Source organism: Rattus norvegicus, chromosome 11 (assembly GCF_021556685.1).
Source record: "Rattus norvegicus strain SHRSP/BbbUtx chromosome 11, alternate assembly SHRSP_T2T, whole genome shotgun sequence".
NCBI classification, from domain to species: Eukaryota; Metazoa; Chordata; class Mammalia; order Rodentia; family Muridae; genus Rattus; species Rattus norvegicus.
In genome coordinates this window covers 42,752,114-42,770,771 of record NC_141544.1, presented here as the reverse complement: position 1 = coordinate 42,770,771, position 18,658 = coordinate 42,752,114, and the positions used below count along the sequence as shown (strand labels likewise).

The following is an 18,658-nucleotide window of genomic DNA, read 5'->3' as shown; positions in this document are numbered from 1 at the left end:
TTGCAGTATAAAGTGGTAGATATTCTTGCTGATGGAATTTTCTGCTCAAAATTCAAAGTGCCTTTGTGGAAGAGGCATTGGGCTGAACCGAATGATTTTGCTCTCTGCTCATCCATACCATGCTCACATCATGGCTGTAGACAATGTGGGGGCATGTGCCCTGTGTCCTGAGTCACAGGCTGCCTGCCTTTCTTCTCATAAAACTCCTTTCTCAATAGCTGTCTCCCCCAGGGGTCTCCTCCCTCCCAGCGGGGTCCCTCCTTCCAGCCTAGGCTGTTTCCCTGGGTTTAGGTAATCTGGGCATCTGAAGTCATTAGAGGTGGACCATGGCAGCCAGTGCTGATGACTTTGCTTCTTATCACAGAGGGAGAAGGAAGTGGTCTTACCCAGTGTCCACCAGCACAATCCTGACTGTGACATTTGGGTCCATGAATATTTCACTCCATCCTGGTTCTGTCTACCCAATAATCAGCCAGCCTTGACGGTTGTCCGGCCGGGGGACACTGCGAGGGACACCTTGGAGCTCATTTGCAAGGTACATGGCTCTTCAGGTTGTTCTCCTGAGAAGAGCAGAATCGGGGGAGGCGGGGCCTCTTCTCCACCTCCCGTGGGCACAGTCTGAGGGAGGAGGCTGGGTATGCCTGGCACCTGTGGGCACAGTCTGAGGGAGGAGGCTGGGCATGCCTGGCACCTGTGGGTACTGTCTGAGGGAGGAGGCTGGGTATGCCTGGCACATGCAGGCAGCCCTGCATTCCTTCATGACAGCATGCACCATGTGTAAGCAGTGAGTGTCTGAGTGAGGAGGAGGGAACCTCTTCCGAGTGTTTCATCTCCATGTCCCAATGTCTTAGGTTTATAATGAATACACCACCTCTCCCTGCATACTGTGTAGAGAACACGAGATGAGAGTGAAGCTTGTTAGGACCTCTGTGGACACTCTGCTGCTTGCCCTTCTGTTTTTCTACACGCTCGCACATACATGCGTCCAGTCGTATCACCCCATTTTGCCAACTGGTGTTTGAATAGTAACCGATACACCAGGGACATCTTTAGGTTAGGGAAAATCTGAAGTGAGTTTGGCACGATGGGAAGTTCCTCTTTCTGGAGACAGGGAACCATCGTGTGTTTTCTAACTAGATGGTGATTGGCTTCGTTCCGCTTTCGCCTCACAATGGGGAAACGCCTCCATCTTCTCCAAGGGGAGCCTCTCCACAGCTGGGCACGGTCCTTGAGTGTCAGCAGGAAGAGGGAAGTCACCATTCTCGAACGCTGGGTTTTACTTTTCCGAACATAGTGGCATCTGTGGTCTCAGCCGACCACATCACGACTGAAAAGGAACATCACTTTCCTGCTTTGCAGATACAGGAAGCGAGGGTCCAGAAGCCTTAGGTACTTGGCCAAGCTCACATCACAATCAGAAAGGACAGGAAGGTCAGCCAAGTGAGCGTGCAGGGACAGCCCTGTTCACACTGACCCCAACCGGCGTGTGTGCAGTTGTGACAGGTGAACACTCAGAGACTCTCAGAGCGTTAGTCTGTGGGAAGGACAGTGCACAAGGCTCCGAGAATATATTCTTAGGAGAGTCAACTTCCACAGGGCTCCAAAAATAGAAATCTTTTTTATCCTAATTTTATTCTAGAACCATTTGGATGAACAAAAATTGACATTTTAAAAGCCCTGTTCATTCAACACATGATTTGTAAATATTGAATAATTTCACTCTCTCAACACACATGTTGTGATTACACTACCAGAAATTTATATATGCCTTTAAAAAAAATCACTGATGCCTAACACAAGAAATATAGCTAATATAAGAAATATAGCTGATCATGTGAATGGGGGGGAATAATCTGCTACATACAAGACATTTCAACAGCTTTACGTGCAGAAAAGTAGACCAACTTGCTGTTTGAGGACAAAGCTAAAATCGGCCCCCATGTAGGCATTAAAAGTAAGTGATAGCACTCACACACGTCAGTTCTTTCGTGCACGTGAGTTCTAGCTTTCGAACACAATGGCATCTCTGTTCATGGCTTTTCGTTTTAATTACTTAACAAGATCGGCCTTCTGAGGATTCCCGTGTTCCTTTATTTATAGCTGAGCACAGTTCTTTAGAGAACGGCTAATATTCCGCAGAGCTGTGGGACTTGTTCTTAGTTGTTGGAAGTTGAACCCTAGCATTTTTGCACAAGCCGAGTCCTAGAAGGTGTTTCCTGGGGAGTGACATAGCCGTGGAGCGTCCTTGAGGAACTAAGAATCAAGCCACAGTTTTGGAGTGGCCATGCTTTCGTGGGGAATTGGTCGGTAGGAAGGACAATGAATTAGTTGGATCATTTTTTTTTAAAAGAAGCATTTAGCCTTTCTAGAAACTACAAGGAACTAAAAGGTAATGTCACTTCTGTCCTGTAGAGATGATCATCAAATGATACTGTCACCCTGTTCCTCTAGTTTTTAGTTTCTTACTGAGTTCCCATGGGCATCCTTAAGGTACAAGTCCCTTTCTGGGACATGGGACAAAAATGGATCATCTTGCCCAGTGTTCCTGGGTCTCCCCTTTCCCTGTCAAAACATAGAAATAGGACAGTACCACGTACATGCATATGGCTCTCGAGTTTAAAAAATGGGAAACCTCCACCTTTAAGAAACTTATGGTCTCCAGAGAAGCGTCTACATAGGATAAATTATATAGTGTGCTCAGACTTGGGTGTCTGTAATTGGTGGAGCCATTTTACCCTTGTGGATGGAGAGGGGGGAGAGGGTGTGGGGCGAGTTATGAAGTGATCTAGTATAACGGCGAATGGTCTTTTACGTCATTACTGTTGAGCTCTGCATTGGCAACGGATGCTGTTCCTAATATCTAATCATCAGTTTCTTCTCTCTGTCTCTTGCATTAGCTCATTCTCTTTCCTATCCTCTGACCCACATCATTTCACCTCAGTTTGCCATCTGCAATCCATCCAATCACCAGTCAAGTTCTGGTATAGTAAATGTTTCAAGATATACATTTCATGTGCGAGATGTTGCTGAGATGACTGTCAAACGTAGCCAGTGACCATGTCAGCCTATGGTTTTTTTTAAAAAAATATATTCAGATTATTGCAATTATAAAAAGTTGCAAAGACGATCCATTCTTTCACCGTTACTCTTATTGTTCATGTATGACCGTGTGTTGTTATGTGTGTATCTGTTCACTGTGTCTGTGTAGACCAAAGGACAACCCTCCAGTGCCATTTTCAGGGACACAGTCCACCTCCTTTGAGTTAGGGTTTCCCATTGTCCTAGACCTCACAGAGTAAGCTAGAGATCGGCTGGCCAGCTAGCCCCAGGGTCCTGTCCCCGGTCCCAAACCCTGGGGTCGGAGTGACATGCCATCACTCCTAGTCTAGTTCTTGAAGTGGGCCTCGGGTCTCACGCTCACAAGGCACCCACTTCCCAACTCAGCTGTCTCCCCAACCCAATTCTTCTGCATTTCGGTGGCTTGAATTATTTATTAAAAGGAACTACATAGCTACTTAATCCTTTGAAATAATTATAGTAAAATCTGAGTTTTTTTTTTTTTTTTTTTTAGTGCTAACTAAACTTGCCCAGTTGTAGTATTTATTTTACAGCACAATTTACAGCTGGGCTTTCTTGACTCAAAGTGGATATAATGCTAAGTGGTTTGAGTAAACGTACTCTGGAAAGCAAATTTGTACTGTTTACTGCCCCCCCACCTCCACTAATGGAATTCCTCTTGCAAGAAAATTTTCTCTTGAATGTTTTGCAAAGTCAAAACGAGCCAGACGCTCACCGACCGTTCATCACTATTCTCTAACACTTGGATCCTTTGGGCATAAACAGTGTTATGAGCGTGGTCGTAGTTCTGCCTGCTCTGATACGGAAGTTCGTGACGCTCTCCTCGAGAGTCGGAAGACTGAATTAGCTCCTGCTTTACTTCAGATCACAACTCTTGAAACTTTCACTGAAGTGGGAGGACCCACAGGAAAGCTTACCTTCCATGACCTGATTTTAGAATAACTATTCACCAACTGAAAGGGTCTTTGGATCTCTTACTAAGCCCATGTAAATATTTGCTTACCTATTTATTTTGAGCCTGAGCTGTTCTCAGCGGTGAAACACTCCTGCCGTAACCTCTAGAGCACAGGGACTGCACACATGCGCTGGTGGCATGCCAGCCTGTCGCTATTTTCACAGCAGGTAACATGTATTCACCTTTAATTTTTTAAAAGTTATCAAGACGATGAGTAATGGAGAGAAGTTTGGGGGAATATGTGCGGTGTGAGCCACGTTCTCCGTACTAAAACTCAGCTGCTGTTTGTCCTTCCCTGTGCAATTCCAAATGTCAGCAGTGTGGCATCTGGGAATGGGGACCCGGGGACAGGGGAGGGGGTCGCTCATTCTGTTCAGCGATGCCTGACAGTTGGCTGATGAGCGTCCCACTGCGGTTTGTCCCAGAATCCCCTGAGTGAGGTTAGCACAAGGCTGGGATGTCCAGAAGGAGATTGTGGAAGCCATATTCTGGTTAGGACTGTCCAGGAGTGTTTATTAAGGACAGCCGAAAAGTAGCCAAGCTGCTTTGTCCCTGTACTCGAGACCGCATGAAACTCAGTCCTCCTTCCCTTTCGCCTCAGTAGGGAACAGATGGCAAAACAAAATGTTTGCTTGTAATTAAAGGAGCTGTGAAGCCCTGGGAGAGTGAGAAGTATCTCTCCCCCAGCCCCTTACAGGCACACAAGGCTCACCCATGCCCCTTCTTCTTCATCTCTGACTTCCGTAGAGAGCCAAGGGCTGTCCATCCAGCCTCAAACATAGTGAAGGGGAAGCCAGCTGCTGGAGTGTATCAGGAATGGTGTTTATTCCGCTGCATGGAATAGAAACGTCACCATCCTTGGGGTTAGAACACAGGCTGCCTTTCCCCAAGAACCAGCAGTGAAAGCAACTTTTCCATCCGCCGCATGCTGGCTGCCATGGAGCTAACTTATTCCCACTTCCTGAAAACGTGCTTTTGTGGTAATACACGACTGCCCTCTCTCTGTGCATGTATTTATTTAAAAACCTAAGGCACCACCTCCTCTGTCTCCCAGTCTCTGCACACCAATTCTCCAAAGCCAGGCTCACCCCAGAGGCCCTCAGTGATCTGACTGGTGTCTCTTCTCTTTCTGAGTGCCCGCCTGGCACCCTGCTCACACTGTGAGCTGGAGCTGACTGAATATTAAGGTAATAATGACCGGATGCCATTTTGGCCTATGTGTTTATGTATACTGGCAATATAAAGTAAGGGTTTATACCCACTCTAATACATCTCACTTATTAAAAGATAATTCTTATCACAGAACATTGAGAGATTTTTTTATCACGTTATATAAAATTGAAATTTTATTTTAAAAACTTCAGAAATTTCAAATTTATGTAGAAGTGAGATGGTGTACTAAATCCCCAAGTACCCATTGTATAGGATATATAATTACCATGTTTCACTGGTTTGTTTATTCTGCCTCCAGGTGTGGATGATTTTGGAAGCAAATTCCGAATAGCTTTTCACTTACTGGCTAGTATTTTAGGGTGCATTTTTCAGATGATAACGGCACTTTAAAATTCAGTTTACCCATTTAAGTATCTCCTCCCTTGTGTTATAATTTCACATCATCTTGTAACATTTGAAAAGCGTGTTTCTTTTCTTCCACGTGTCTTCTTGGCTGTGTATTGAAAAAAATATTTATAAACCCATATTGCCACGCTCTCTCTTCTGTAATCAGGTTGACTCGAGGATGGCTTTTTAGAGAGAGTAGGTACATCGAGCTATCATCCCAGAGGAACAGCAAGGCCCTGAGAACTCTAATCCCCAAGCCGTTCGATGCACTTCCCAGGTTGAAGGCATTAATTACTTGCACAGCCTGAGGGAGTCCCATTCTGGGGTATCCAAGCAGGACTGGGATTCAGACCCCTTGCTAGTGTGCTGACGTGCTTAGCGTGAGCCTCTAAGTCTTGTGCTGGGACCTGGCCTCCTCTCACTGTAAATCCTTCCTCCCTTCCTCGTCACCATGTGAGTGTGTGAACTGCAGGAGCTTTAAGAAGACTTCGTTGAAAAACAACCAAGCACACGGCAGAGTCTGCGACTCACTCTTCTGCATTGAGTTGCAGGATCCCTGTGACGTTTTATTAATGGGTTCAAGGTCTGATTTGTATTCTAATCTTTTGGGTATAGAAACCTGTCACCTACCCCCATCCCCGATGCCCTTGGGAAAGGAGATAACAAGCCCCCTCACTCTTGAGGACATAATCTCGCCCGTTTACCACTGAATCGCCATTTTCTTTCCTTCCCATCCTAGGCGCACCAACTGGATCATTCTGCCCATTACCTGCGCCTGAAATTTCTGATGGAGAACAAGATGCAGTTCTATGTCCCGCAACCCGAGGAGGACATTTACGAGCTGGTAATGTTTACGGCCACTGTCCGTGTTCACTCTGTTCGAGATCATTTTCACACTATGTGTGTACTTGTGGTAATTGTAGCTGGTGGAGTGGAACAAGTTCTGAAATGAAGGAGCTTCCTTCAGAGCTCCAAGGCTGGTGGAAGTAACCTTGCCTAACACAGGAACCCCAGAGTGGAAAGTCGCCTTTGCTTGTCCTGAAAGCCGGGCTGCACACCGAAGACCACAGATAGCCCAGATAAGAGCCCAGTCCTCAGGACCAACCCTGCTGAGCACGTTTCTTTGTAATTGCTTACTCTAAGATCAGTTGGCGGTTGTCACAGTGAAAGCGCTCTAGTTTTGCACAGCTTCTCCATTCAGAGCTGATGGGTTAAATCTTGTGGGTGTAACACCCCACCCCTACCTGCCGCACATCCAGCTGGTACATCACCCAGCTTGCAGAGACTTCGTTCATATAGATCCTTGGAGACATCTATGGTTGACTGACTTTCTGTAGAGGTAGGGAATTTGGTTTTTCATCCGGGCCTGAGCTTACATCAGTTCTGCTTACTAAGCCCAAGGGCCTGGCAAACAGTAAGACACCAATACTGAACGTTCTGGGACTTTACAAAGGGTGGGAGAATGGTTTCTCGGTAGGTGTTAGTGGCTGTCACCGTGGTAACCACTGGCAGGTTCCTTTTAGCAGAACTGTGTACTTTTCAGTTCCAGTAAACAATGGTTTGGGGAATAAGGGCCTCTCTTGGAGAATGTTCTGGCCTCTTGGTACTTAGTCATCCTTCTGGGGAACACAGAACTCTTTGACATGGATATGGGGTCAAAAACAGGGGAGAGCCTCACCACAGAAAGCAGACCCGGAAGTACAGCCCAGAGGTTCCTTTTGGAAAGAGGAACGGCAGTGTAATTTCATAGGGAGTGGTATTTTAGATCAACCTCTTGAACTGTACTTCTTCTATTTAGGAATTCTCACTAACCTTAAGCACACTGTTTAAAGCACTTTGACAGATACATACGGCTGTTTCCACTGTGAGTTATGATTCAGAATGATTCTGCCAGCTGAAAAGGTCACCCCAGATCTCTCTAAATGTTTTTTTTTTTTTTAAGGAAATATGAGATTGTTCTCCTGAGACAGTCTGATCATGTTAAATGTTGGAAAAGGATCAAAGTGGGACCGGTGTGGTGGGTGGTTCTGTGGTTAAGAACACCGTCCGTTCTTGTAGATGAGCCAGACACGTGCTGGCTCACAACCATCGTCATTCTGATTCTGGGCTATCTCATGCCCTCTTCTGGCCTCTGCAGTCACTGCACACACATGGTGCCTAAATGTGCCTGCAGGCAAAACCACTCAAATACAAAAAAAATAAATATTGAAAAAGGAAAAGGACCCGAATGATTACTCTACTCTAGGCCACTGCCGACTGTGTTGATGGAGCAGGTCGCGTTAACAGTGAGAAGCCAAGGTGTTACTTCTAAGAATTAAATAGCCAGTTATTTCTGTTCTGTGAACATGCACAAGGGGTCCTTTCCTTGCCCAAGAGGAAAAGCATTAGCTCAGCACTGTAGCCTGTATCCATAGCTCTCACTGCTCGGAGGCTGAGGCAGAAGAATTCCGTGACCCCCTAGGAGTTCAAGGTTAGCCTGGTGAACAGCATAGTAAGATGTTTTCCAGAGGGAAAAGAAATCGTGTGCGTAGTATGGTAAACATCTGAAACTGCAGTGCTGGGAGACAAGAGGATTGAGAGCCAAAGCTTGGGGCTAGCCTCTGCTACAGTTCCGTCTTGGTGCATAACTTGGAGCTACATGATCAAAAAAGTCAGAGAGGGGCTGGAGAGATGGCTCAGTGGTTAAGAGCACCGACTGCTCTTCCAGAGGTCCTGAGTTCAATTCCCAGCAACCACATGGTGGCTCACAACCATCTGTAAAGAGATCCGATGCCCTCTTCTGGTGTGTCTGAAGACAGCTACAGTGTACTCATATGCATAAAATAAATAAATAAATTTTAAAAAAAAGTCAGAGAGGCTAGGCCGATAACATTGTAAAAAGATCGCTTCGTTTATGCCTTACAGTTTGTAAGTTTTGCATACAATTAATTGCAGGGCACATAAGCAACCGACTTCCTGTATACACCAGGCATGTGTGCTAATCAGATCCTGTACATGTCAGACGTGTTCTAATTGGGCCCTGTACATGTCAAGCACGTGTGCTAATCGAGCCATGGCTTTAAAGTGTTTACTACTCATATATTATTGTTGTGAACAAAAAAACTTTTAGATTTATTTTGTTATTCTGTGTGTATGAATGTTTTGCCTGCATGTTTGTGAGTACCATGTACATGCCTAGTACCTAAAGAAGTCACAAGGAGTCACATCCCCCTGGGATGGGAGTGACAGACAGTTGTGAGCCTCCATGTGGGCGCCGGAACTTGAACTGGGTCCCCTACAAGAGCAGTGAGTGGTCCTAACCACTGAGCAAACCCTCCATCCCCCTCACGTATCATACTTAAGCTATGGATACTATGTGGCTTTATCCACGAGACAATGATGTTGCGCCGAGGATGGAGCTCTGCACTCAAGTCTGTTTAGGCCTATAATTGTTATGCATGTGTTATAATTAAGGAAAAACTGAAGTACAAAGGGACCATTGTGTTTTCTCTCACCCTTTGCAAAGGTCTCCGGCCTCGAGATCCCCAAGGAAGCAGTTACCAGGGTCTGGCTTACCCCAGCACCTCCGGCTCACCAAGTCCTCTCAGCTTCTTATGTTCCAGGCAGCTTCCGTGCCTGACAGAGCTTCCAGACCCCTTCCCCGTGATGCTTACAGTCACGTGGGATAGGATGTATAGACTTTCCCATGGCTTAGTTATAACAAGATGCTCAGCAAAAAGTCAGTTTTAAATGATAGGCAACAGACAAGCCTTAGCAGTAGGGGTCGTAGCTACTCCGCTTGGAAATAGTGGTGAGCATAAGTGACACCTGAGGTATTAATAGCAGCTGGGATTCGATACTGAGGTAGCTGTAGTATCCACCATGAAGCCACGGGCTTCGAGCTCTCAGGATCGTTGTTCAGGTTGCCCCCGTGCAACCTGGGGTATGAAGATGCTGGGCACTCTTCTCTAAATAAGTATAATAGGGTGCCTTTTCCTCTCTGTTCTAAGTTCCCAGGTCCCTAGGGTCATCTCAGGGGTCCCTGGTTTGGGATCCCTGCTTTAGAGCATTCCTCTGGGTGTGTGGTCACGCCAAGGCAGGGCCCGTCTGAGCACACCGTGCTTCCTGCGAGCATATTTGTTCTCTTGCTCCCTTCTGAGCAAGTGGCAGTCTGCACGGTGCTGGCTAGCTTTGCCACCTCACCTGCATGCTGGGACACGGCTCTGCAGGAACCTGCAGGTGTCTCACGCCATGTCCTCACATATGGCCCCCCACCCCACCCCAAATACTTAATTCTGTCCCATCAGTAGCGGAAAGTAAGTCCTGGACTTGGAAGATCTTGGAGGGTGATCATGTGTGTGGGCAGGGAGTTCTCTGAATCTCTCCCAGTAGTCATCGTGTGCCTGCTTTACTGATTATATGCATGTAAATGATACCCATTTGGCCATTTCTTCATGACTACACAGTTGTTGGAACCAGTCCTTGGAATGGTCACAAACCTGGGGTTTAGTCTGTAGAGATAATAGCTTTTCAGATCTCACACTAAATGAGTTCTTATTAAAGGGATGGGGGAATAAAATATGCAGCCAAATTTGATTAATTCATGTATTCACCCATCTAACTAATATTTACTTAGCGTTTTTGTGCCCAGCATAATCTCTGATCCTCACAGGGTACGTGCCAGAGGCAGGGGAATCAGAAATGCACGTAGAGACTTGTCACTGACAGCAGGTTTTGAGGCTTGGAAAAGCAAGAAGTTAGGGCACAGGAAAAGAGAGGCACCATGTTGGCATGCTGAAGCGTGCCGCCATCAGAGTCAGGAGGTAAGGAGAACGAGGCGTGCTCTCATGTGTTTTACAGAAAAGTGTTTCAAGGAGATGTGACATGGGTCTGGAGGAAAGGTCAGTTGGTAAAATTCCTCCTACAGAAGCATGAGCTCTGGTACCCCTGTAAAAGGTGGTAAAGTGGAGGCACCTTTATTCCCAGCTCAGGAGACAGCAGGAGCCTCAGAGCTGGCTGGCTGGCCGGCCTGACTGAGTTGTTGGGCTCCAGGCTCAGTGAGAGATGCCATCTAATTTGAAGAGAGAGTGATTGGGGAAGGCACTTGACACCCATCTCTGACCGCCACATGCATGTGTGCACATACACGCACACACACATGTACATCTACATGTACAAAAGAGAGGCGAGGAACCTGGCTCACCATGAGGTGGGGAGGAAGCACCTTAACCGGCTGTACCATGCCGGGAGGGTAAAGTGGTGAGGTAACCAAGAGGATGGAACAACGGACAGGGGCTAAAGGGGAATGGGAGGCTGTGCAGACACAGTGCAAAGGAGAAGGGAACCCGGGAGAAAGGGCCTTCCACGTGACCTTCTGCGTCTGTGGAGTCATTCAGCTGCAGACTGAGAGTCAAAAATAACCCAGAAGCAAAAGGAAAGCTCCCTGTTGTGACTTCTCTGTAACACACAGAGCAGTATACAGTTGGATGGACGTGACCTACTGAATATGCGTAGACTGCCTCAGTTCTTATCCCCACATGATACAAAGTGAAGACAACTTACCTATCATTTGAGTTGTATTGGGCAGGTATCAAATGCAATCTAAAGACAAGTCAAATCCACGTGAGCTGGCGAACATCGCTTTTATGCAAATACTGCACCGTCTCCCCTAAAGGAGTTGAGCGTGCACGGGTTTGGGTATTCTGGGGTCCTGGAGGTCCTGGAGCCAGTCCTGTGAGTTACCTAGCGATGACAACAGCTGACCTCTTCTGTAACAGACCCCTCAAGGTTGGTGTATGGCAAACTCACCGCAGGGCATGGGGCAGTGGGCAGGCAGACGCCCTGCTGGCTAGGGTTTCTGCAGCTGAGGTAAGAGACCATGGTGGCTTGGGCTGGGGTGTCCAGGGGAGACAGGGAGACAGGACATGATTTCGTGAGAACCCAAGAACTGGTTAGTCAAAGCAGTGTTAAAATCTGATCATCCTTTCCATCTAGTTTTCGAAAGGAGCTGGGGAAGATGCTTCAATACTACTTTAAATATGGAACTTGAATATGTGTGTTGCTTACCTGTGCAGAAAGTGGTTGGCTTTCAAGGTAACCCAGATAACTGTGGTTTCAGAAAACACATTTTAAGACACAGAAGTTTTTTTGGCTCAACCTGGCCTCAGTCTTGGGCAGCACAAGAGTGAGCGTGTGGCCCTGGCTGGTTTATATGACACTGAGACAGTGGGCACAGTGGGGAGCAGAGATTCTGAGCCAAGTGTATCCCACTGGCTGTCTGCAGAGATGGTCAGAACTGACGGGTGTATACCGCCACCTAGTGGGAAGGACTGGCTGTCACACATTACTTAAAAATAAACTACCAAGGCAGAGATGAACTGTGCTGCTTGCTGTCTTGTCAGCTTTATTTAAATAATTCTGTATTTGTAATTTTAGTGGCTGTATATCCTGATCCTTAAGTCTCTACCGCTGAAGTTTTCTAATTGGGGGATTTAATTTTGCAAACCGTTTCCAAAGTGTCTAAATAAAACCATATTGAATTAAGCTCCCCGACACCCAGGCTGTACAGCTGGTATTCTAGCTCTAAGCCCCATCACATCGTGTCACAGAATACTTAAGAGAGAAACCTGCATTTTCTTCTTCTTCTTCTTCTTCTTCTTCTTCTTCTTCTTCTTCTTCTTCTTCTTCTTCTTCTTCTTCTTCTTCTTCTTCTTCTTTTATTTACTTAATGTATATAAGCACACTGTCGCTGTCTTCAGACACACCCAAACCCATTGCAGATGGTTGTGAGCCACCATGTGGTTGCTGGGAATTGAACTCAGGACCTCTGGAAAAGCAGTCGGTGCTCTTAACCGCTGAGCCGTCTCTCTAGCCCCTGCATTTTCTTCTTGACAGAATAAAACAACATCCTGAAGAGATGGGGCAGGGGTCACCGCCACCGAGGACTTTGCTTCGATGCCCCAGAATGAAGCTCCTATTAAATTCTATGGCTTGAGATTTATTCCATTTCAAGATCAGTAATAGTTTGCATTTCTCTTTTGTCTTCAAATTTGGATTTCAGCTTTAGGTTTTTTTCTAAGAAGGTTCACTCTCCTAACCTTGGGCCCCTTTGGGTTTCACAAGTTGGCCTGGAAGTCACCACAGTGGGACAGAGAGAACCAAATCTCTGGGGCTTGCAAGACGGCATTCAGATCCTGCCCTGTCTACCCCGGCTTGACAGACTTGCTAAAACACTCTCTCACCAGCCTGCGCCCCCCCATTTGTGATTGTCCCAGTCTGGGACGAAAAGACACACAGTTGAAACTCATGTCAGTTGATTTAAACATTTTCTCATGTGTGAGCTATATGCTACTTTAACCTTGCGTTTATACAGAAACACGTTCTAGACTGTGTTGGGTTTCTAGATAATTGATCGACTTGCGTGCTTAATTAAGTAGCTAATTTTGTAAGCGGCTAACAGAGAATCTCGTCATCCAGACAGTTTGTATCTACCCGGCCATGCTACTGTGGATTTCCTCCTGTGAGAATGCTCTGTGAAAGCACAGAGGTGCCCATCGCTGTGAAGATGTTCACTCAGCCTGTTTATAGCCCTCCCTTGATTTTGATGAGTCCCTGCCCCGGCACTAGAGGGATTAATGACGGGGCCGTTGTGTTTCGGGTCTGTGGTGGATTAGGGTGTTATATGGAGTGGTGTGTATGCTGAGGGAGTGTGGTTGGAAACAGTGCTGTTTCTAAACCATCGCTGAGCTTGGTGATGAGAGCTGTAGGTTTTAACCCAATAAAAAGACTGATGTGGCATCTACTTTCGTTCAAGTATCAATTATGAAAAAAAATAAGTTTACAAAATGCTGGTCAGCCCTAGGAAGCTATCTATGACGGGATCCTAATTAGCGCCCCTCTCTCCGATTTGCAGCTTTACAAAGAAATCGAAATCTGTCCGAAAGTCACCCAGAACATCCACATTGAGAAGTCCGACGCGGCCGCCGATAATTACGGTAGGTTTTTGTTTGTCTTTGCTCTTGGGTGTTTGTGTTTCCGGTTAGAGGGTTTCATCTGTGAACAGAACGTGTGCACATTTACCATTCAATAAAAAGCCTTTGGGGCCTGTTTGAAGCGACATGTCCGTCTCCTGTGCTGTGAAGCACAGCTGAGCTATGAAAGAGGCGCTCACCCCGGCACAGCGAGGAAAGCCACTGGCCCTAACCTGAGTCAACGGGACTCTGCTGCCCTAAGACGCAGATAGAGGGACCACAGAGATAACTTGGTGGTTAGGAGCACTTGCTGCTTTTAGAGGAACCAAATTCAGGTGCCAGGACCTTGAGGGGCTTACAACTGCTTTGAACTCCAGCTCCAGGGCATCCAACACCCTCTTCTGGCTTCTGGATAACATACACACACACACACACACACACACACACACACACACACACACACACACACACATGCACGCACACATGCATGCACATGCACGCACATACACACACGCATACACATGCACATATATGCACATATACACATGCATACACACATGGACACACACACATATACCACATGCACATATACACACATGCACACACACTGACACATGCACACAGATGTACACAGACTTACACACACACACACACACACACACACACACACACACACACGGTGGGTTGGGGCTGGGGGTGAATAGAGAGATAAGTGCTTTTCTTTTTTTAAAGAAGGAACTGGCAGTAGTGGGAGTGGATCATTTCATTTTCCATCATGCCTGACACTGAAGGAAATACCCCTTGCCCATAAACAGCCCCCCCTCCCCGCACTCCCTTTCTCCACAGGAAAGGACTTACTGGTTGCCGTGTAGAGGTCTTGGGGCCACGGCTGGGTTGCATGGCACACAATGCTCTCTGGTTGTGACTTACTACAGTGAAATACCACAAGCAAATCTGAGAAGACAAAGGGCCAGGAAGAGAGGTAGAGACGACAGCCTTAGGCTTCCACTTATTGCTGCCCCACTGGAGTGAGAGGAGAGGCTCGAGACCCTAGAGCCAGAGTGGGGCAACATAAAGTCAGTCTATGCTGTTGTTGGGAAGCTTGTAGAGACCCAGTCTCCAAGGCCATTCTGGGAGAGCGAGTCATCTGAACACCCTCTGCCTGTCGCACACCAGAATCCTGGACTCCCAGGAGGAAGGCAGGCGCTCCCTCTGAGGTACACGCTTGTACTGTTTAAACATGCAAGCCACGTTAGAGTGCTGGCAAATTTCCCTCAGACCTGTGCAGGTCTTTCAGAAACAAACAAACAAACAAACAAACAAATACCCCAGACCTGCCTGCTGTGTCATCCTTCCCTAAATGGCTGTCTACACTCTGCTATTACTGACGTGTGGTCCTTCCTTGAGCTTTTAACTTAAGCAGTGAGGGAATTCGCACTTGAGGACAGGAAGTGAAGAGGCCTGGAGAGGGCTATGTTAGGAGAGGTGAAGCTAACTGAGGTAAGAGTCATCAAAGCCCCGTGCCCCAAGTCTGACATTTCCCTGTCACACTCTCCAGAGTCCTCTGAGGACTGGTCAGAGACGGTTACTCCTGAGTCAGGCCTCGGGCAGCTGTCACCTGAGATGAGTCTTTGCAGAGGGGAATCTGAGGAAGTGGTGAATCTGGTCTTACTCAGTGTCAGCGACAGCTCTAAGCAAATCAGAGCCATCTATTTACAAAGGGGTTGATGCACGTGGGCCTACTGTGTGCAGGAAGGAGCTTGCAGTCCTGGTGAAATGTCAAGACCGCTGCTCACACGCCTTCGAGATCTTTCTCTGAATACAGCTGTTAACCTTTCAGTGTTTGCAAACCCCCAAAGCCTTGGATAGACAGATGGTATCATATTCCTTCTGCGTCTCCTGCCTCGGGCAAATATCCAAGCTCAAAACACTCATTAGAGAATTGTGGCCTAATGAATAGAACCTAATTTTGTCCCTCTGCCCACTTCCATTATTCCTTCACGCCATTTACTGTTTGACCCTCCCCCTCCCCCACCCCAACCAAACACATCAGAAAGCCTGGAGGACATCCTCAGTGGCCAAGAATTAATGTTTATAAAGGGCTTAATATGCAACAGAAGCGTGACCTCCGTGACAAAAGCCATAATTGGTGGCACTGGCGTAAGCAAGTGCTGGCTCCCGCAGCCTCGTGCTCTACTCCCTCTGCCTGTACTCCAGACAACTAGTAAGAATGCAGAAAGGTGCGTTTCTAAGCTCTTAGACTCTTGGCCTACAACCGAGTGATCTGGGGAACAGAGAAGTAGGCACTTGGCATCAAACCACACCCAATCGCCTCCATCTTCCTCAGGGCGTGAATTGTGAGGTGTTCCACAAGGGCTAAAGTTGGAGATAGCATCGAGCTCTATGCCCTCGTGTTTTCTTATTCTCTACACAAGCATAGAATAATAACATTCAATTAAAAAAAATCGTGCGTGTGTTTTGCCTGTGTGTCTATCCGTGTACCACGTGCATGCCTGGTGTAGCACCGTTGGAGGCCAGGAGAGGGTACTGCAGTTAGAGATGGTTGTGAGCCACTGAGAACCAAACCTGATCCTCTGCAAAAGTAGCCAGTGCTCTTAACCACTGGGCCACCTTCCCACTCCTGATAAAGTTTAACTTGTCAGTTAAACACATCGAGAGAATAACAGTGTCTCCTTATAAAGAACAGTTGCAAGAGCATATTATAATCCGAGTTGAGAATGGGTCCTATCCTGTATACATTCCGTATGGCCACAGAAGGTGAAGCTATGAATGTGGGTACAGGCTCAGTGCTTTAGAGATGATTGAGGGGCTCAGGTTGACATAAAGAGGTTTGGTTTGCTTCAGTTTGAGTTTTGTGGCCACCAAAAACGCCCACAGTTCACACCCCATGGCTGGGAGGTCGAGGCCGCACCACACTGAAGGAAGAGGTTCTCAGGGCCAAACCACTTGGAGCTGCCTCCCGAGAGCTTCAAGCTGGAAAGCCCTGCTGCATGAGGGTGACCTCAGCCAAGCCAGTGTTTGGGCTCCTGTTGGCGTATCGGCAGGAAAGAAGGAAGAGTTGTAGTTACTTTACCCGTTGCTGTTAGGAAATACTCTAGCAAAAGCAACCCAGTGGGAAAAGGGTTTATGTCAGTTCAGCTTGAGGGTGTGGTCCATCATGGTGGGGGGTGGAGCGGAGTCCTGGCTGCAGGAGTCTGAGGAAGCTGGTCCATATCACATTCAGCCTCCTTATGTCATTTATAACCTAAGCCAAGAGGATGCTGCCACACCCCTTTAGTTTGGATCTGCTAACTTTAACCTAGTCATATCCAGGAGTCCTGTCTCTTGGGTGATTCTAACTCTTGTTAAAGTGACAATATTAACCAACACAGCTTAAAATCCTGGATGATTTGATAGCCTCCGACCTTAGGAACTCCCTAGGCATCTTAATGCAGACTCAGCCAGTCCACATCCAGCCCTGACGTCAGCCTAAGTGTAGGTTTCCTTTACATACGAGCCCACATGCATGCAGGCTGTTAGCACACCCCGACACAGGGCATCTTAACAGTATCAAATGCTGCTCTCTGTTTTAGGGTGGAAAAGATGAAAAACTTAACAGCTGCACAGTTTTAAACAGTAACGGATGGACCGGGCGGTGGTGAGCCCATCCTTTTAATCCCAGAACTCAAGGGGCAGAGGCAGGCAGATCTCTGAGTTCAAGGCCAGCCTGGTTTACAGAGTGAGTTCCAGGACAGCCAGGACCACCCAGAGAAACAACAACAAAATAAAGCAGAAAGGGCCAACACTTGGGAGTTTCTCTCCATGTCATTCCTTCGGTGGCACTCAGGGCTTATTGTAAAATAAGCTCAGGCTATACAATGCTTAGACTAAGCCCAGTCCTGTGCTGTCTCTGCGTGAAGTGTGCACAGGTCAACTCTGAAGCTTTCCCTTGTCGCAGGGCACTGCTGATGCTGTTTTAGTACTTAGTATTTTAGTAGTAGTAGTAGTAGTAGTAGTAGTAGTAGTAGTAGTAGTAGTAGTAGTGGTAGTAGTAGTAGTAGTAAATATATATATATATAAATGTATACACACATATGTATATATACACACACGCATGCACACACACATACATGTATATATGCACATACATACACCATATAGCATATATATGTAAAATATATAGTATATATTTGGTAAACACATTATTTACTGAAATATTTGGTATTTTAGCTGTGATCGCATCCTTATGGTGTGCTGTCTGTACTTGCACAGCTAATTTATCCCAGACCTAGTTTTTGATTCTCCACCGCGGCGTATTGTGTTGTGGATTCCCTTTGGCCATGGATGTCGGTATGAGGGATTTCCTGGTAGTTCATCAAATCAGCTGATGGTCTCTTCTCTTCCCTTAGTCTTAATTACTTCCTTTTCTAGGTCACTAGGCCACTCACCTCTCATAACGCCTTCCTGCTTTTACAATGACAGCCTCCTAACTGTTGGACACCTTAGCTTGATGTTGAATGATTTCCTTCTGTTCCTGTTGGCAATCGTGTTGGCTTTTGTTAAAGCTCGCTGAGAGTGGAGTGTTCCCATCCCACTTAAAACCTTTGTTGAGTGGCCGAAGAGCTTCGTGTTCTTCATTCAGCTAAAAGTAGGGTTTCCCTTTAGACTTGTTGATGTAGGAGATGGTTCCATCGATCTCACCACAATGCCTGTGCTGTACTGTGATGCAGGCTCCAGCAAGAGGCTCTCACCTCAGCCCTGTCCCCACACTTAGTCCCGCGGGATGCTGTGTTTTGTAAAGTCTTCTCATTCTTTCCTGGTCTTTGGAAAGGAAGTTGTGCCCATGGTTTGCTCTGTTCACAATCAGAGATTACCCAGCAGTTTCAGGGCTTGGGTGTGTTTCTCATGTCTGTATTGTGTGTACCCAAGTACTTGGTGCAGGATTTCATAGTTCACTCTAGGGCTTGGACTGGTGGATCTCCTGCCTCGCTCACTCCTTGGTCAGCAATCTTTCAGCACCAGGAATGGAAGGGAATTCCCGAATGACCACTGTCACCGATGGCTCCAGAGCAACCTCTGCCTTGGTCTTGTCTTCCAACTAATCAGACTGGCTCTC

At 46.8% G+C, this 18,658-nt stretch overlaps 1 protein-coding gene across 12 annotated transcripts in view; it reads left to right on the top strand.

Annotated features, from left to right (window-relative positions):
* The window catches only part of Tiam1 (TIAM Rac1 associated GEF 1), a 320,703-nt gene that overhangs the window by 244,988 nt on the left and 57,057 nt on the right, over positions 1-18,658 (top strand). For all 12 annotated transcript variants that reach the window (XM_087576457.1, XM_087576448.1, XM_087576451.1 and 9 more), the window contains 3 exon segments: positions 365-535; positions 6,333-6,437; positions 13,485-13,566. In XM_087576457.1, coding sequence (XP_087432583.1) covers positions 365-535; positions 6,333-6,437; positions 13,485-13,566 — 358 coding nt within the window.